We start from the raw sequence: 14,971 nt of genomic DNA on the forward strand, positions 1-14,971 counted from the left end.
TTGGGGAGCAACTAAGCCGCTGCCTGGCAACTGCTGAAGCCCATGTGCCACGTGACTCAACTAAGACCAGAGGCAGCCAAATAAATACATATTAAAAATAAAATCAACAGTTTCCTTTGGGCAAATGTTAAGTCCCAGGTCATAGTTCAGCTCCCTAACAGGGCCCTTCCTCCCTTTATCTTCTTCCCACGATGGTGGTGGGGCCTGAGGCAAAGCTGACAAGGCTGCCTGACACTAGGGAGGCAGGTCTGCTCCTCTCTCGGCCTCCACTGGAAGTGCCTCACCCACTCAGGGACGTCCTGTACATCTGAATAGGTTGTGCACTGCACAACTCCACAGGGGTGCCATCGATTTAGGCTACAGTGGACACAGATCTTCCCGAAGTGGTGTGCGCAGCAGCCCCATCCTGCTCACCTCTGGTCCTCGGCCTCGGTCCTCACTGAATGTCCCGGCTTGGGGGCACCTGCAGCCCCTCTGCAGCGACTCCAGAAGCCGCTCTGCTGCCCGCCCTGCTCAGCAGCCTCCTCTTCCGGACCCCAGGCTCCTTCCTGCAGCTGGCGGCCCCCCCAGCACCTCTGTGCCTCGGCCGGGCTCGCTGGACAGGGGCGCTATCCCCCAGCCCCTCATTCTGCCCCTTCCTCACCAGGTGGGGCAGGGGCCTCCCTCGCCAGCCCCCAACCCCTTGCCTGAGTCCTCATTGGTGGAACTCCAGTGCTAGCGGCACTGCGGTCAGCCTGAGAGGCGCTCTAGGACCCCGGCCCTCGAGACGGCCCTGCCCTCCAGGGCACCATCAGCCCGCAGGGTCGCCTACAGCTGCTCCCCTCTGTGTGGCCCAGAGGCGGGTATTGAGTCCAAGGGCCGCGCTCCTAGTTGGGAGAGCCCTTCCCCACAGACTTGAGAGGAACGTGTCCCTCAGAAAATCAACTCACACAAGGAAGGGAAAAGGGGCTCCTTCTCGCACTCCAGCTCCGCGGCCCACCCCCACCCCGTCCCCTCGTCATCACACCTGGGACTCGTGTCCCGGAGAGACCGGGCCTCAGGGGGGCTGGGCGGAGGGGAACGGGGTAGCTTCCGACCTGGGGGCCGATGGACGAGGCAGCAAGGGCCGGTGGGCCGCGGGGAGGACGCCTGGCTGGAGACAGTGTGAGAGCTTCGGGGCTCCGATTGCGGTCCACAACCCTGGGGCGTTCTCCCAGCCGGAGGCGAAGGGCGGTGACACGCGACCGGAAAGAAGTCGCGTGACTTGAAGGAAGCCACGCGCCCGGAAGCGGAAGTACGGGATGGGGCCGCGGCTTGGGCCCAGCGCGTGGTGACTTCGGCGCCCTGGAGGAGCCTTGGAAGGGTCCCGCAGCCTCCAGGTGCGATTGAGGACCCGCGCTCCTTGCTTCCCCTAGCACAGCCTCTGCTTCTCTCAGCGTGGGCCACCTTTGGCGTCGCATGCTGCTGACCCAGCCTCTGCTCCTTGGTGGAGCAGGGCCTCCCAAGTCACCCTGGCCCGAGGGGCGCTGCTCCTCCCTAGGTGGCCCTGTCTGTCCAGCTGGCCGCCACCACAGGCCCCCGTGTGCAGTCACCGGGCTGTTCCCAGGCGTTGTTACCTGAACCCTGCCTCCCCATCGCGACGGCTTCGTGCAGAGCTTGGCACGCAGAAGGGCTCAGCTCAGCGTGCTGGAGCCTTCACGCCGGCCACCAGACACCCCCACCCCATGTGCTGCCGGGCGCCGCAGGGGAGCACTGGCCTTGGCAGTCAGGGCTAAGAGCCTGGATGCTCCCGCATGAACGACAGTCAGATGGTGCCGCCACCCGCCCCACCCCATCCCGCTTGATTTGAGCGCTGCTGATTGTGCCCAAAGACCTGCGCCTGCTTTCACGTGCCCACCGGCGGGCTGGGGCCCCCGGCAGGGCTGATTGCACCGGAAAGCTGGAGGGGACAGAGCTATGCGAACAGGCCACGTCACACCCCAAATGGGACCGTGTTGGCTAAATTTGTTTCCGATGCAATTTCATGCTGATTACACTGATTTCTCTGGTGATTGAGCCTGGCGCTGAGCTCGCCGCCCCGCAGACCGGCTGTCAGGATGGGCCCGTTTTTGGAGCAGGAGGTACTGATGGTGATTTATGGGCCACTGTCAGCAGTCTCCGGGCGGAGATGCTGAGGCATCCTGGAGCGCTACCGGCTTCTCTGGGGACCACTCCTGCCACGTGGCCGACTTTTAGTCCTCCAAGGCCACTCCCCACCATGCCCCTCAGCTTTCCTGTGTCTGAGTGGCTGTGAGCTCCACACCAGTTCACCTGGCCACAACGGTGGCTGAACCAGGAGGGGACCATCAGCCTCATCACTGTCATCACCTGGCTCGGCCTGCAGGTCATGCACAGGCAGAGGTGCAGCTTGCTCTCTGGGGTCCGTCACACCCTTCCTGTTCTGACACAGGCGGGGGCCCAGGTCAACAGGACCCTCTGGATGGGGCTCAGGCCCTAGTTTAACTCTCAGCTGAAATGCCCAGGTGGCTCTGGGGCCAGGTGTGATGCTGGGGCCCCACCCTCAGGGCCCACTGCAGAACAAAGGTGATGGTCCTGGAGGCCCCTGCTGCAGTCACCCCCTGAGGGCAGGAGCCTTGACGCCCCGGAAAATGCTGCTCAGAGCAGGGGTGGGGTGGGGGGAGGTGGGATCGGCTGGCTGTTGTGCTGCCACCCTAGACCCCTCCCAGCAAGGAAAACCCGGAGCCATGAGTTTTAGCAAAAATGTTTACTCTCCTTAATGTGTGTGTATTTACAAGTACTAAATCTGAGACAGTAAAATAGGAAATAGCCGTGTATTTACACAACCTGCAAGCCTAGCGCCGTCAGCCACGCCGCCCCTGGGAGAGGCAGCAACTGAGGGGCCACTCAGGCCGCCGAGCGATTGCTCTTCTTTTGGGTGGGGGCTCTGCGGCGTTAAAGGACAGCTAATTGTGGGCTTCGTCTTAAAAATATCTCTCTCTCTAAATATATCTATTCTAGCTTGTGTAGCACCAACGGCGTGAGCTCTCAGCTCCAGCACTGGGGGGGAGAGCCAGGCAGGGCTCGCTCAGCAAGGGCAAAGCAGGGGTGGTGGGCCTCTCCCGTGGGCCTGGCCGGGCCCGGGTCAAGGAGTGTGGGCAAGCTCGAGGTATATGGAGAGGCCAGGCTCCCGACCGTGGCCGAGCCATCCCTGGCGCTCCTGAGAGGCGTGCGGGCGAGAGCGAGGGAGGCAACCCAGGGCAGCAGGCAGTAGCAGCAGAGTCCCGGCAGACAGGCGTTCTGGCCCAGCCCCCCGGCCACAGGACTGCAGAGGGGCCCCCGGGGCCGCCTCTGCACAGAGCAGGGCTCCATTCCGTGCCCTGGCTGCCCTCAGGCCAGAGCTGGGCTCGGAGTCAGAGTGCCGGGCCGGAGGACATGGAGGTGCCAAGGGCGAGACAGGCCGAGCAGGCCGAGGATTCGGCCTGACTCCTGCCCGGGGAAGGAGGTGCGGCCGTGCTGCCGGTGGACGGCAGGTTCAGGTCGGTGATTGGCTCGCGTGTAAACAGACAGCGCTAAAGTGCTCGCCCCGACCCGCCTGTGTGCTCTGCCGCGCCGGGCAGCGCTGGCGGCTCCCCACTCCTGCATCCCCACCGCCCGGACTGCCAACCCGACCGCACGGCGGGCGCGAGGACCAGGGAGGGCTAGGGAGGGGGTGGGGACTGGATTCCGAAGAGGGCGGTGCTGGGGGCCAAGGAGCCCCCTGGCCGGAGTGGGGCTGGAAGAACGGGGGCTTCGATCAGAAGCAGCCTCAGGGAAGACTCGGGGGGAGAGGCCCACACACAGGAACCGGCGCCTCCCTGACCTGAGCGCCTTCTGGACACCCACCGCGTGGGGGCCCGAGCCCTGCTCAGCGCCCGTGGGGCCTGGGGGCCTCTGACCCCCAGTTCCAGGAGCTTCCTGAGTCAGGAGGTGGCGGACTTCACCCCTCCTCCCGCGGGGGAGCAGCTGCTCAGCTGACGGAGGCTCTTGGGCGGGCTCACGCCGCATCGGGGAAGGCGCGGGGCCGGCCACAGTTAGCTGTCCCTTAAAAGTCCGCGGAGATCTGTAGTACCGTCGAAAAAGTGAATTGAAAAGGGAACGGGCCACTGCCTTCACAAGTGACTGATTAATTAAAAAACATGAAAAAAGGGGCCTAACAACCTCTAGTATTCAACACTTGCAGTTTTAAAAAGATCAAGTCATACTAAACGCTAGCACAGTCATGCAGGAATCCACGGCCTGCCTCCGGGAAGCTCTCGGCCGAGCAGTCTGTCCTCACGTCAACACGGAGACAGGCTGCCCCGCAGGTGGACGCGGAGACCGGGCGCTCCAGCAGGAGACGCTGGCCACGCCGGCCACGCCCATTTGGCTCAGCTGTCCCGGTGCCTCGGCTCATACTCTAAATTGTAAAATTCCTCCTCCTCCAGTTAACTGTACAGGACCCCACTGGGGCTGGAGACAGGCAGAGCCACATATATATATATATATATATATATGTATATATATGTACAGGTTTTTTAATTAAAAATGTGTACTCTTGCTAGCTGAGGGCAGGGTGGGCAGCCCCGACCTCCAAGCCCTCTGGTCACTGCATCCTGCTCCTGGCCAGGCCACTGGGTACAGTCCGAGGCCCCCACAGCTCCAGCTGTCCACGCACAGCAGGACTCCCCTGTTCCCCTAAAAAACGAGCAACGTCCCCCAAGTGCCCCCCCTCCAAGGGGCCAGCACGCTGCTGAGGGGCCACACTGAAGCCGCGGGAAGGCAGGTGGGAGGCTGGGGGGGTGGGCAGGAGGCTGATCAGGGCGGCTCCGGGGCCCTCCACAGCAGAGAGCTCAGCCCGGGGCAGGGCAGGTTTCAGGGGGGAATAAATAAGGGGAACGTGCACTCACAGCCCAGAGCCCCAGGCCCCAGTGGCTCCCAGAGGCACAGCCCTGAGGACAGAAGGGGACCCGAGTCCTTCCAGAAGTCACCTGGGCCCTGCGTGGAGCCGTCCTGCAGCCCCTCCATAGGAGGGAGCTGGGGGCCTCTCTCTGGGCGAGGTCGACGCGGCGCTCCGGCCTCGACCGCGGAGAGCACGCGGTGAATCGAGGATGGCGGCGGTGGTGGGACGCCGGGACGTGGCAGGTGGGTGGCGCTGACCCAGGATGACTTCAGCTCCCCGCAGAGGGGCCCTGGGCGTGCTGCCTCCCCACCCAGGCCGCCAGCCAGGCCCAGCCCTCAGATTCTGCCCAGGAGGCGGGCACAGCGGCCCGCCCAGCCCCAGGCCTGGCCCGCTGGCCTCGGCAGCCCCCTGCTGTCCTGAGGGGGCCGGGCCACACCTGGGCTCCCCGGCCCCCTGCAAACAGCTCTGAGCACGGGGAGGGCTGCAGACACCGCCTCACCCACACCAAGAAGAGCCGGGACCCCACAGGCGGGAAGGGGACACGGGGGCCAGGGGCCAGGGCCACACACCTGGCCCCAGCGCAGGACCCCGGCACAGCAGGCAAGGCTGCCTCCGTGGACCTCCCAGCTTTGGCTGCTGGGTGGAGGCCGCCACCAGGGTCCTCTCACTCACTGCCGCTGGCCAGGCGGTTGGGCCAGGGGCTCAGCTGCTCAGGGCCATGGTGTCCACCACCTGCTCCAGCCTACCGCGGAGCCGCTGCCGCCGTGCCTGCTCATCCTTCTCCAGGGCCGTCAGGATCTGCAGGGGCAGGGAGGCGCCTCAGGCGGGCTCCAGGGCCACACACGGTGCCCGTGGCTAGAGCCTGAGGGACCTGGGCTTGGAGCCAGGACCCCCAGGTCCCCAGAGTCTCCTAACCCCCTTCCCCTGAAACCACCCAGACAGGGCTCGGGTCCCCTGCCAGCCCTGCAGGCCCCCCGGGCGCCCAGCGGCCATGTTGCCCTCCTCCCCCTCCCCCCGCAGCCCCTGTCTCTGTGCCCCTCACTGAGCCCCACGCCAGGTCACGGAGGACTCTCCTCCCCTGGCAGCTCCTGCCCGCTGGCCCCGGGCTCAGCACAGCCCCTTCTCTGCTCTGGGCTCCCTCCCTGAGCCCCCTCCTCCGGGCTTGGCTGACTGTCCCCTGGCTCTGCTGCCTCCCCCAGGTCCGGCCCTGTGGCCAAGTCTCCGGAGCTGACGGCTCCACCCTCTCGACCCAGGGAACCAGGTTCCTGACCCTCCCCCTCTCCCACCCCACCCTACTTCTTGACATGCCCGCCCCTACCTCCAGCCCCTGGCAGTCAGGTTCCGTGTGCCTGGGAGAAGCCCGCACCCCTGACACCCACACACCCCACAACCAAGGCCACCCTCCTCCCGGGAGGCTCTGCAGCAGGCCTGCCCTGGCCTCAGGACTGGGCCCCAGCAGTACCCAGCGGGGCTCTCTAGCCTGTGGCTCAGTCCTCCATCCCCAGCATCTCAGGGAGGCCCAGCGCCCGCCCCCAGCAGCAGAGCCGGTATGAAGGCCGAGGACACCGGGCCTGTCCAGCAGTCCGGGGCAGAGAGTCTGCACTGACCTCGTCCTTGTACTTGGTGATGTACGAGTAGATCTCGTGCAAGGCGCTCATGCTGTTGAACTGGCTCAGGTGCAGCCGCGACTGCTCGGCCAGGTAGGCGCTCATATCCTGGTCGCTGATGGCGGGCATCTTGGCTATGTCAGCGTAGTACCTGCGGCAGTGGGCTTGTGAGCTAGGGCCCGGCTCACCCCCTCTGCGTCGGCTCCCCCCTCCCCCCCCGGCCCCACCCCAGCTCCTCCCCCTCTGCATCCTCAGCCCGGACCCCTGCGTACCCCCGCCCCCCGCGTACCCCTGGCCGGCCCCCGCCTGGCCCCGCCCCCTCTGCGTCCTGCCCGCCCCCTGCGGCCCCACCCCCAGCCCGCGCCCACCTCTCCACCCAGCTCTTGTAGTTGGGAATATCCTTGGCGTAGAGCAGCTTGTTGGAGGGCGAGTCCTTGCCCAGCTTGTGCTCCGACGTGGAGCAGGAGTCCATGAAGGTCTGGGCCACCACCGACAGGCAGGCGTCCGTGATGCTGCTCTTGTGGATGTCGAACACGAACTGCGGGTTCTTGATCACGTTCACCCAGAAGCGCAGGGGCAGGCTGCGGGCAGGCGGGCGCACGCAACGTCAGAGGGGTCTCGGCCACCCCCGGGGCGCGGCAGGAGGGGCTGACCTGTGGCCTCCCCGTCCTCCTGGCTCCAGCCTACACAGCGACTGTGGAGCTCCACGCAGCTGGGGAGACGGGCCCAGAGAGCCCAGCAGTGAGGGCTGCATCCCCTGCCCACAGCCCCAGGGTGAAGGGTGCACACCCAGAGGTGCTCTCGCCTGGGGTCATTCGTGTGCACAGACAGGGTCCTCCAGGCCTGAGTGTTCAAGGCCTACTTAGTTCCCTTGTTCCTGCCCACACAAGTGTTGGTAACAAGACCAGGAAGGGCCCCCGGAGACAGCTGACCTCCGAGCCCAAACACCAACCTATTTGACAGCCACTAGCCGGGTTAATGGCACCCCACTCCAGTACTCTTGCCTGGAAAATTCCATGGATGGAGGAGCCTGGTAGGCTGCAGTCCATGGGGTCTCGAAAAGTCAGACATGACTGAGTGACTTCACTTTCACTTTTCACTTTTACGCATTGGAGAAGGAAATGGCAACCCACTCCAGTGTTCTTGCCTGGAGAATCCCACGGATGGGGTCGCACAGAGTCAGACACGACTGAAGTGACTTAGCAGTAGCAGTAGCAGCCGGGCTGCAATTCATGGGGTCGCAAAGAGTCGGACACGACTGAGTGACTGAACTGAACTGAACTGAGCTGGGCTAAAACCTCTAACCTTAGTGACACCTCTAGTGTGTCACTAAGCTAAAAATTCAGGTGCTTGGCTGCACCAGTTACGTCAGATACTCCCAGCGGCAGGTGGCCACATGGCCGGCACACACCTGGAGCCTTCTGTCATTCCAGGAATGCCCCTGGACAATGCTGACCTATACGACACTGCCTCCCCCACGCCCTGTGGACCCCATCGAGGTCTGTGGGCAGCAGAGATGGAGATGAAGGCCCGGGTGGGCTCACTCAGAGGCTTGGGGAGCGGCAGCACGCAGATCCGAGGGCGCTGGCAGGGCTCAGGGCATGAGGAGGAAGAGGCCAGAGGCACAGAGCTTCTGCGGAGCAGGCCCGCCCTGGCGGGGTGCACCGGCCGCTACGGAGGTGAGAGCCCGACCGAAAGTAGCTGCTGGCCTGGGGGCCTGGGCTGGGAGGGGGTCACCATCACTGTTACCCTCACTGCTGTAGGCAGCATGGGCCGTGCCCCCGAGCCATGTGTCACACAGAAGACCATACCTGCACACAGTCCTGCAAGCCCAGTGACACGCGAATACACGTGCGCACACACACCCACGCCCCCACGAGATGGGCGGCAGACCCTCCTGATGGGTGAGTCAGGGAGGCCCACGTGGAGGGGGTTGGCCCCACCCCGCCCGCCGTACCAGTTGCTTTTCCAGGTATGGCGCACGTCCGCGTCGTGGATCTGATGCTGGTCGGCCTGCTCATCCAGAAAGTCGAACATGTACTTGATGGCCAGAGGCAGGGCCGAGCCGCGGTGCGCCGTGCTGAAGATGGTCTCAAACAGGTCGTCCACGAACTTCTGCAGCGTGCCCTGGGGGCGGGGCGGGGGCGGGGCACAGCTCAGGGTCCGCCCCTCCCAGGCACCCCGCCCCACCCCCGGCCCGCCCCTGCCCAGCCCCGCCCCCACCTTGGTGGCCAGCAGCCGCGTCAGGTAGATCTCCGAGACCATCTTGCTGCCGCGGTCGCCCTCGCGCTGGTCCAGGTGGTCGTGGTTCTTGACCAGATGCCACAGCTTGGTGCCGCTCTCCAGGTCGGGTGTGATCATAGGCGTGCGCGAGCGCAGGCTGTCGGGGCTACTGGCCGTGCGCAGCATGCTCTCTGCGGGCACCGCACCGTCAGCTACGGCGTCCAGCACCCTCACCCGCCCACCCGCCCACCTGGGGCCCCTGGCTGAGCCTTGGTGTCCCCATCTGAAAACTGGGGGGACAGTGATGCCCTGGGATGACACATGTGATGGCCGTGAGGAGCCCGCGCTGCCCAGGGAGAGGCCAAGTGGCCCAGGGACGGGCCATGATTAAGCCGTCCCAAGCAGCCCCCACAGTGCCTGGGGCAAGGGTCCTGTCCTCATCAGCGGCCTGCCCCTGCCCCTGCCCCTGCCGGCCGGCCCTCACCGTATCTGCTGAGGGACTTGGTGAAGGTGGACGAGTTGGAGATGTTGTAGGCAGACGTCTGCTTGGGCACCAGGGCCACCGAGGACCCATCTGTCACCTGCGGACGGAGGACCAGGTGACGTGGGAACCACCATCCGGAGCCAGTCTCTCCCCTAGACCCTAGCCTCCCGGACCTGGGCACCTCCAGGGCGGTAGGCCCATACCGCGGGCGGCGGCTGCGGGCGGCAGCCGCAGGCGGCTCACCTGGTAGTGCGCCAGCGTGTTGAGCCTCTTCCAGTCGTTGTCGATCTTGGTGGTGACATCCTCGTCCTGCAGGATGATACGGGCCATGCGGCCCTGCCGCCACTCTGCGGGGGAGGGGAGGGTCCCGGCGCCCTGAGTGGACGCCGGGCAGCAGAGGGGCAGCCCCTGCCTCCGGTCCACGTCCTGTCCGCGCAGAGCTGCAGCCCCACACCCCATCCCAGGTGGCCCCAGGGCTCCTGTGTGTGCCCTCCTCCCAGCCTGGCGCTCAGGCCTCCCTCCACCGCCCAGCCTTGTCCACTATGAAACCAGACCGGCCCCGACCAACTCTTCTCCACTTACCCTCCCTCCTTATCCTCCTGGTGAGCCAGTGAGCCCCCAGCTCCAGGTGCAAATGGGATCCCACCTTCCACCACCCTGGGGAGGAGACTGCGGAGCCCGCCCAAGATCACAGCCTTGCCCTCCCACCATCCGGGCCAGCGCCCCTCCCGGGCTCACCCAGGTCCATGTCCCCAGCCTTGGGCCGTTGGGAGTAGGGGACGCCCTTGTACACGGCGTCCAGCAACTTCTCCTTGACCTGCGTCACCGTATCACAGTTCAGCCCCTTCACTGGCACCTCAGGCGCGTTCTCATTCTCAGGGTTCACGCAGTTCAGGGTCTGAGGGATGGGAGAACGCGAGGTCAGCTCCCTACGCCTCACTGGGCGGTGGGCCGGGGAAGGGTGGGGGGACATGAGTGGGCGGGGTTTGAGGCGCGTGGGTGGGTTTTGGGGTGCATGGTGGGCAGATGGGTGGGGTTTGGGTGAGTGGCGGGTGGGCGGGGTTTAAGGATGAGTGGCACGTGGGGAGATTTGGGACGCGTGGCGGGCGGTGGGTGGGGTTTGGGGCGTGTGGCGGGCAGTGGGCGGGGTTTGGGGCACGTGGCAGGCCCCCCATTGCCCCCTTTCGCACCAGCGTCTTGTAGTCAATCTGCTGCCGGATGAGCTTGTCCTCGCTCAGCGAGTACCGCGCCTCGCCCGTGATGGCGTCAATGGGGCCCTTCTCCATCTGCTGCTTGATGGCGCAGTAGAGCATGAAGAGCGGCTCCCCTGCGCACTCCTGCGGGCACCGGGCCAGGGGTGTCAGGCTCCAGCCCTGCCCCGGCCCCGGCCCTGCCGGAAGGGCGACTCGGCCCACCCGAGAACCCCGCTCCCAAAGCGCAAGGAGGATGTGAACAAAGCGCTTGACCGGAGACCGTCCCCCTGGTGGGTCTGAAACTCCCAGAGAAAAGGTCAGCAGGGGCCCCGGTGGATAGGCAGCCTGGTGTGGAAAGACCGCGGGCCCAGCCCCACTCCTGCCCAGAGCCACCAGTGCTGCTGGCGGAAGAGGCCAGGCCGGGCACCAACACTGGGTGTGACCGTCGCCCACAGGTGGTCAGGGACCCCCTGCCCCTCTGTCCACTGCTCCAGAGCATGCAGTCAACACAGTCCGTAGCAGACACTTGCCTGGTGCGCCTGGGGGTCTCTGCGCTGCCCGACCCCCTCCCATGTCCTGCTGTTCCCCTGCCACCCAGCACGCCCCACCTCCGGGCCTCCACTGGCCACCAGGGCTCCGCCCCTCTGGTCTTCCCGCTCCCGAGGACCCCCCTGCGGACCCCACCCTCTCGGGTCTTCCCCCCGCCCCCTGGACCCCACCCGAGGTGCCTCTCAGAAAGGCTCTCTGGACCCTGACCCTGGCGCTGGCCCTCATTGCTGTCCTGGGGCGCCCACACCCCCAGGCTCTGATGCCCCTGTAACTGGTCTTGCGTGCTTCCCTGCCATCTCCCCTCTGGGGTGGAAGCCGCCCAAAGGCCAGGCCAAGTGTGGAGCTCCTGTCACATCCTCACTGCGGGGTGGGGGTCAGGGGGGTCTCTACAGACACCGCTGGACAACAGGCACCATGAAGGAACAGCTGTTGGGGAAGGGCTCCCGGCTCCAGCTGAGTCCCTGCCTGGGCCAGACACAGAGCCTCCGGCTCGGCGACCCTGGGAACTGGGGGCGGGTGAGGCACGGGCAGATGGCTGCCCAGCCCACTTCAGCTCCCTGGCCCCTGGCCCCCTGAACAGCAGCCCAGCCCCGAACCGGGTGCTCCCGCCTTTGATCAGGCAGTGTGATTAAAGAGACAGCTGCCCAGGCGCGGCCGTGAGCACAGATCGCCCCTCAACCTTCCATCCGACAGCACGCCCGTCTCTCAAGGTGTTTTGTCTGCAAACTTGGCTTCATAGCGTCGTAAACATAAAACAGCTCGAGGACATGAAGGCTCTCTAACACGCACGAGCACATCACACGGGCTGCAAACCACCACGTTTTACAGGAAGCGGCCAGGCCTGTTCATGCGCCCTCCTGCTGTGTGCTGAGCCACCTCCCCAGACCAGCCCGCACAGCCCCGCTCTCCGGACCTTGCATCCGCCCCTGGGCCTCCGGTCTCCGTTTGGCTACCCCCCACCCCGCCTCCACGCCTCTGCTCACCCCACATAGCCGCATCCCCGCCCTCACTGCCACCCCCTCCCGTCCGCGCCCTGCAGCCCAGCAGGCCTGTCCTGACCACTGAGCTGCAGTGGCCAGCCTCAGCCCCCAGCACAGACGACAGGAAGCCCCACCATCTTCCCCGACTTGCGACCCTGCTGAGGGCCGAGGCTACGTCCACTCGGTCACGCAGAGAGGACCAGGCCCGGGGCGCCTGTCGTGGGGTCACACAGAGAGGACCAGACCCAGGCCGCCTGTCGCAGGGTCACACAGAGAGGACCAGACCCGGGGTGCCTGTCACTCTGTTACGCAGAGAGGACCAGACCCGGGCCGACTGTCGCGGGGTCACACAGAGAGGACCAGGCCCGGGGCGCCTGTCGCTCGGTCATGCAGAGAGAACCAGGCCCGGGGCGCCTGTCGCTCGGTCATGCAGAGAGGACCAGGCCCCGGCCGACTGTCGCGGGGTCACACAGAGAGGACCTGTCGCGGGGCCACACAGAGAGGACCAGACCCGGGGTGCCCGTCACTCAGTCACGCAGAGAGGACCAGGCCCAGGGCGCCTGTCGCTCGGTCATGCAGAGAGGACCAGACCCGGGGTGCCTGTCACTCGGTCACGCAGAGAGGACCAGACCCGGGCCGACTGTCACGGGGTCACACAGAGAGGACCAGACCCGGGGTGCCTGTCACTCGGTCACACAGAGAGGACCAGGCCCGGGGCGCCTGTCGCTCGGTCATGCAGAGAGGACCAGGCCCCGGCCGACTGTCGCGGGGTCACACAGAGAGGACCAGACCCGGGGTGCCCGTCACTCGGTCACGCAGAGAGGACCAGGCCCGGGGCGCCTGTCGCTCGGTCATGCAGAGAGGACCAGACCCGGGGCGCCTGTCGCTCGGTCATGCAGAGAGGACCAGGCCCCGGCCGACTGTCGCGGGGTCACACAGAGAGGACCAGACCCGGGGTGCCTGTCACTCGGTCACACAGAGAGGACCAGGCCCGGGGCGCCTGTCGCTCGGTCATGCAGAGAGGACCAGACCCGGGGCGCCTGTCGCTCGGTCATGCAGAGAGGACCAGGCCCCGGCCGACTGTCGCGGGGTCACACAGAGAGGACCAGACCCGGGGTGCCCGTCACTCGGTCACGCAGAGAGGACCCGGCCCGGGGCGCCTGTCACTTGGTCATGCAGAGAGGACCAGACCCGGGGCGCCTGTCGCTCGGTCATGCAGAGAGGACCAGGCCCCGGCCGACTGTCGCGGGGTCACACAGAGAGGACCAGACCCGGGGTGCCTGTCACTCGGTCAAGCAGAGAGGACCAGGCCCTGGCCGACTGTCGCGGGGTCACACAGAGAGGACCAGACCCGGGGTGCCCGTCACTCGGTCACGCAGAGAGGACCAGGCCCCGGCCGACTGTCGCGGGGTCACACAGAGAGGACCAGACCCGGGGTGCCCGTCACTCGGTCACGCAGAGAGGACCAGACCCGGGCCGACTGTCACGGGGTCACACAGAGAGGACCAGACCCGGGGTGCCCGTCACTCGGTCACGCAGAGAGGACCAGACCCGGGCCGACTGTCACGGGGTCACACAGAGAGGACCAGGCCCGGGGCGCCCGTCACTCGGTCACGCAGAGAGGACCAGGCCCGGGGTGCCCGTCACTCGGTCACGCAGAGAGGACCAGGCCCCGGCCGACTGTCACGGGGTCACACAGAGAGGACCAGGCCCCAGCCGACTGTCACGGGGTCATGCAGAGAGGACCAGGCCCCAGCCGACTGTCGCGGGGTCACACAGAGAGGACCAGGCCCGGGGCGCCCGTCACTCGGTCATGCAGAGAGGACCAGGCCCCGGCCGACTGTCACGGGGTCACACAGAGAGGACCAGGCCCGGGGCGCCTGTCGCTCGGTCACGCAGAGAGGACCAGGCCCCGGCCGACTGTCACGGGGTCACACAGAGAGGACCAGGCCCCGGCCGACTGTCACAGGGTCACACAGAGAGGACCAGGCCCGGGGCGCCCGTCACTCGGTCACACAGAGAGGACCAGGCCCGGGCCGACTGTCGCTCGGTCATGCAGAGAGGACCAGGCCCCGGCCGACTGTCACAGGGTCACACAGAGAGGACCAGGCCCGGGGCGCCCGTCACTCGGTCACACAGAGAGGACCAGGCCCGGGCCGACTGTCACGGGGTCACACAGAGAGGACCAGGCCCGGGGTGCCCGTCACTCGGTCACGCAGAGAGGACCAGGCCCCGGCCGACTGTCACGGGGTCACACAGAGAGGACCAGGCCCGGGGCGCCCGTCACTCGGTCATGCAGAGAGGACCAGACCCGGGCCGACTGTCACGGGGTCACACAGAGAGGACCAGACCCGGGGCGCCCGTCACTCGGTCACACAGAGAGGACCAGGCCCGGGCCGACTGTCGCTCGGTCATGCAGAGAGGACCAGGCCCCGGCCGACTGTCACAGGGTCACACAGAGAGGACCAGGCCCGGGGCGCCCGTCACTCGGTCACACAGAGAGGACCAGGCCCGGGCCGACTGTCACGGGGTCACACAGAGAGGACCAGGCCCGGGGTGCCCGTCACTCGGTCACGCAGAGAGGACCAGGCCCCGGCCGACTGTCACGGGGTCACACAGAGAGGACCAGGCCCGGGGCGCCCGTCACTCGGTCATGCAGAGAGGACCAGACCCGGGCCGACTGTCACGGGGTCACACAGAGAGGACCAGACCCGGGGTGCCCGTCACTCGGTCACGCAGAGAGGACCAGGCCCGGGGCGCCTGTCGCTCGGTCATGCAGAAAGGACCAGACCCGGGGTGCCCGTCACTCGGTCACGCAGAGAGGACCAGGCCCCGGCTGACTGTCACGGGGTCACACAGAGAGGACCAGGCCCGGGGTGCCCGTCACTCGGTCACGCAGAGAGGACCAGGCCCCGGCCGACTGTCACGGGGTCACACAGAGAGGACCAGACCCGGGGTGCCCGTCACTCGGTCACACAGAGAGGACCAGGCCCTGGCCGACTGTCACGGGGTCACACAGAGAGGACCAGGCCCGGGGC

The 14,971-nt window shown here is 66.4% G+C and overlaps 1 protein-coding gene across 1 annotated transcript in view; it reads right to left on the bottom strand.

Moving 5' to 3' along the window:
- Positions 1 to 2,728: 2,728 nt before the first annotated feature.
- The window catches only part of PLXNA1 (plexin A1), a 45,617-nt gene continuing 33,374 nt past the window's right edge, over positions 2,729 to 14,971 (bottom strand). The window contains exons 24-32 of the mRNA XM_061129046.1: positions 10,402 to 10,548; positions 9,950 to 10,109; positions 9,455 to 9,558; positions 9,212 to 9,308; positions 8,728 to 8,918; positions 8,462 to 8,631; positions 6,873 to 7,085; positions 6,505 to 6,655; positions 2,729 to 5,695 (exon numbers count right to left, since the gene is read on the bottom strand). Of these exons, the coding sequence (XP_060985029.1) occupies positions 5,600 to 5,695; positions 6,505 to 6,655; positions 6,873 to 7,085; positions 8,462 to 8,631; positions 8,728 to 8,918; positions 9,212 to 9,308; positions 9,455 to 9,558; positions 9,950 to 10,109; positions 10,402 to 10,548 (1,329 nt within the window). The 3' untranslated portion in view covers positions 2,729 to 5,599. The remainder of the gene's footprint in view (positions 5,696 to 6,504; positions 6,656 to 6,872; positions 7,086 to 8,461; positions 8,632 to 8,727; positions 8,919 to 9,211; positions 9,309 to 9,454; positions 9,559 to 9,949; positions 10,110 to 10,401; positions 10,549 to 14,971) is intronic.

The sequence above is a fragment of the Dama dama genome, chromosome 24, assembly GCF_033118175.1.
Source record: "Dama dama isolate Ldn47 chromosome 24, ASM3311817v1, whole genome shotgun sequence".
Taxonomy (NCBI): domain Eukaryota; kingdom Metazoa; phylum Chordata; class Mammalia; order Artiodactyla; family Cervidae; genus Dama; species Dama dama.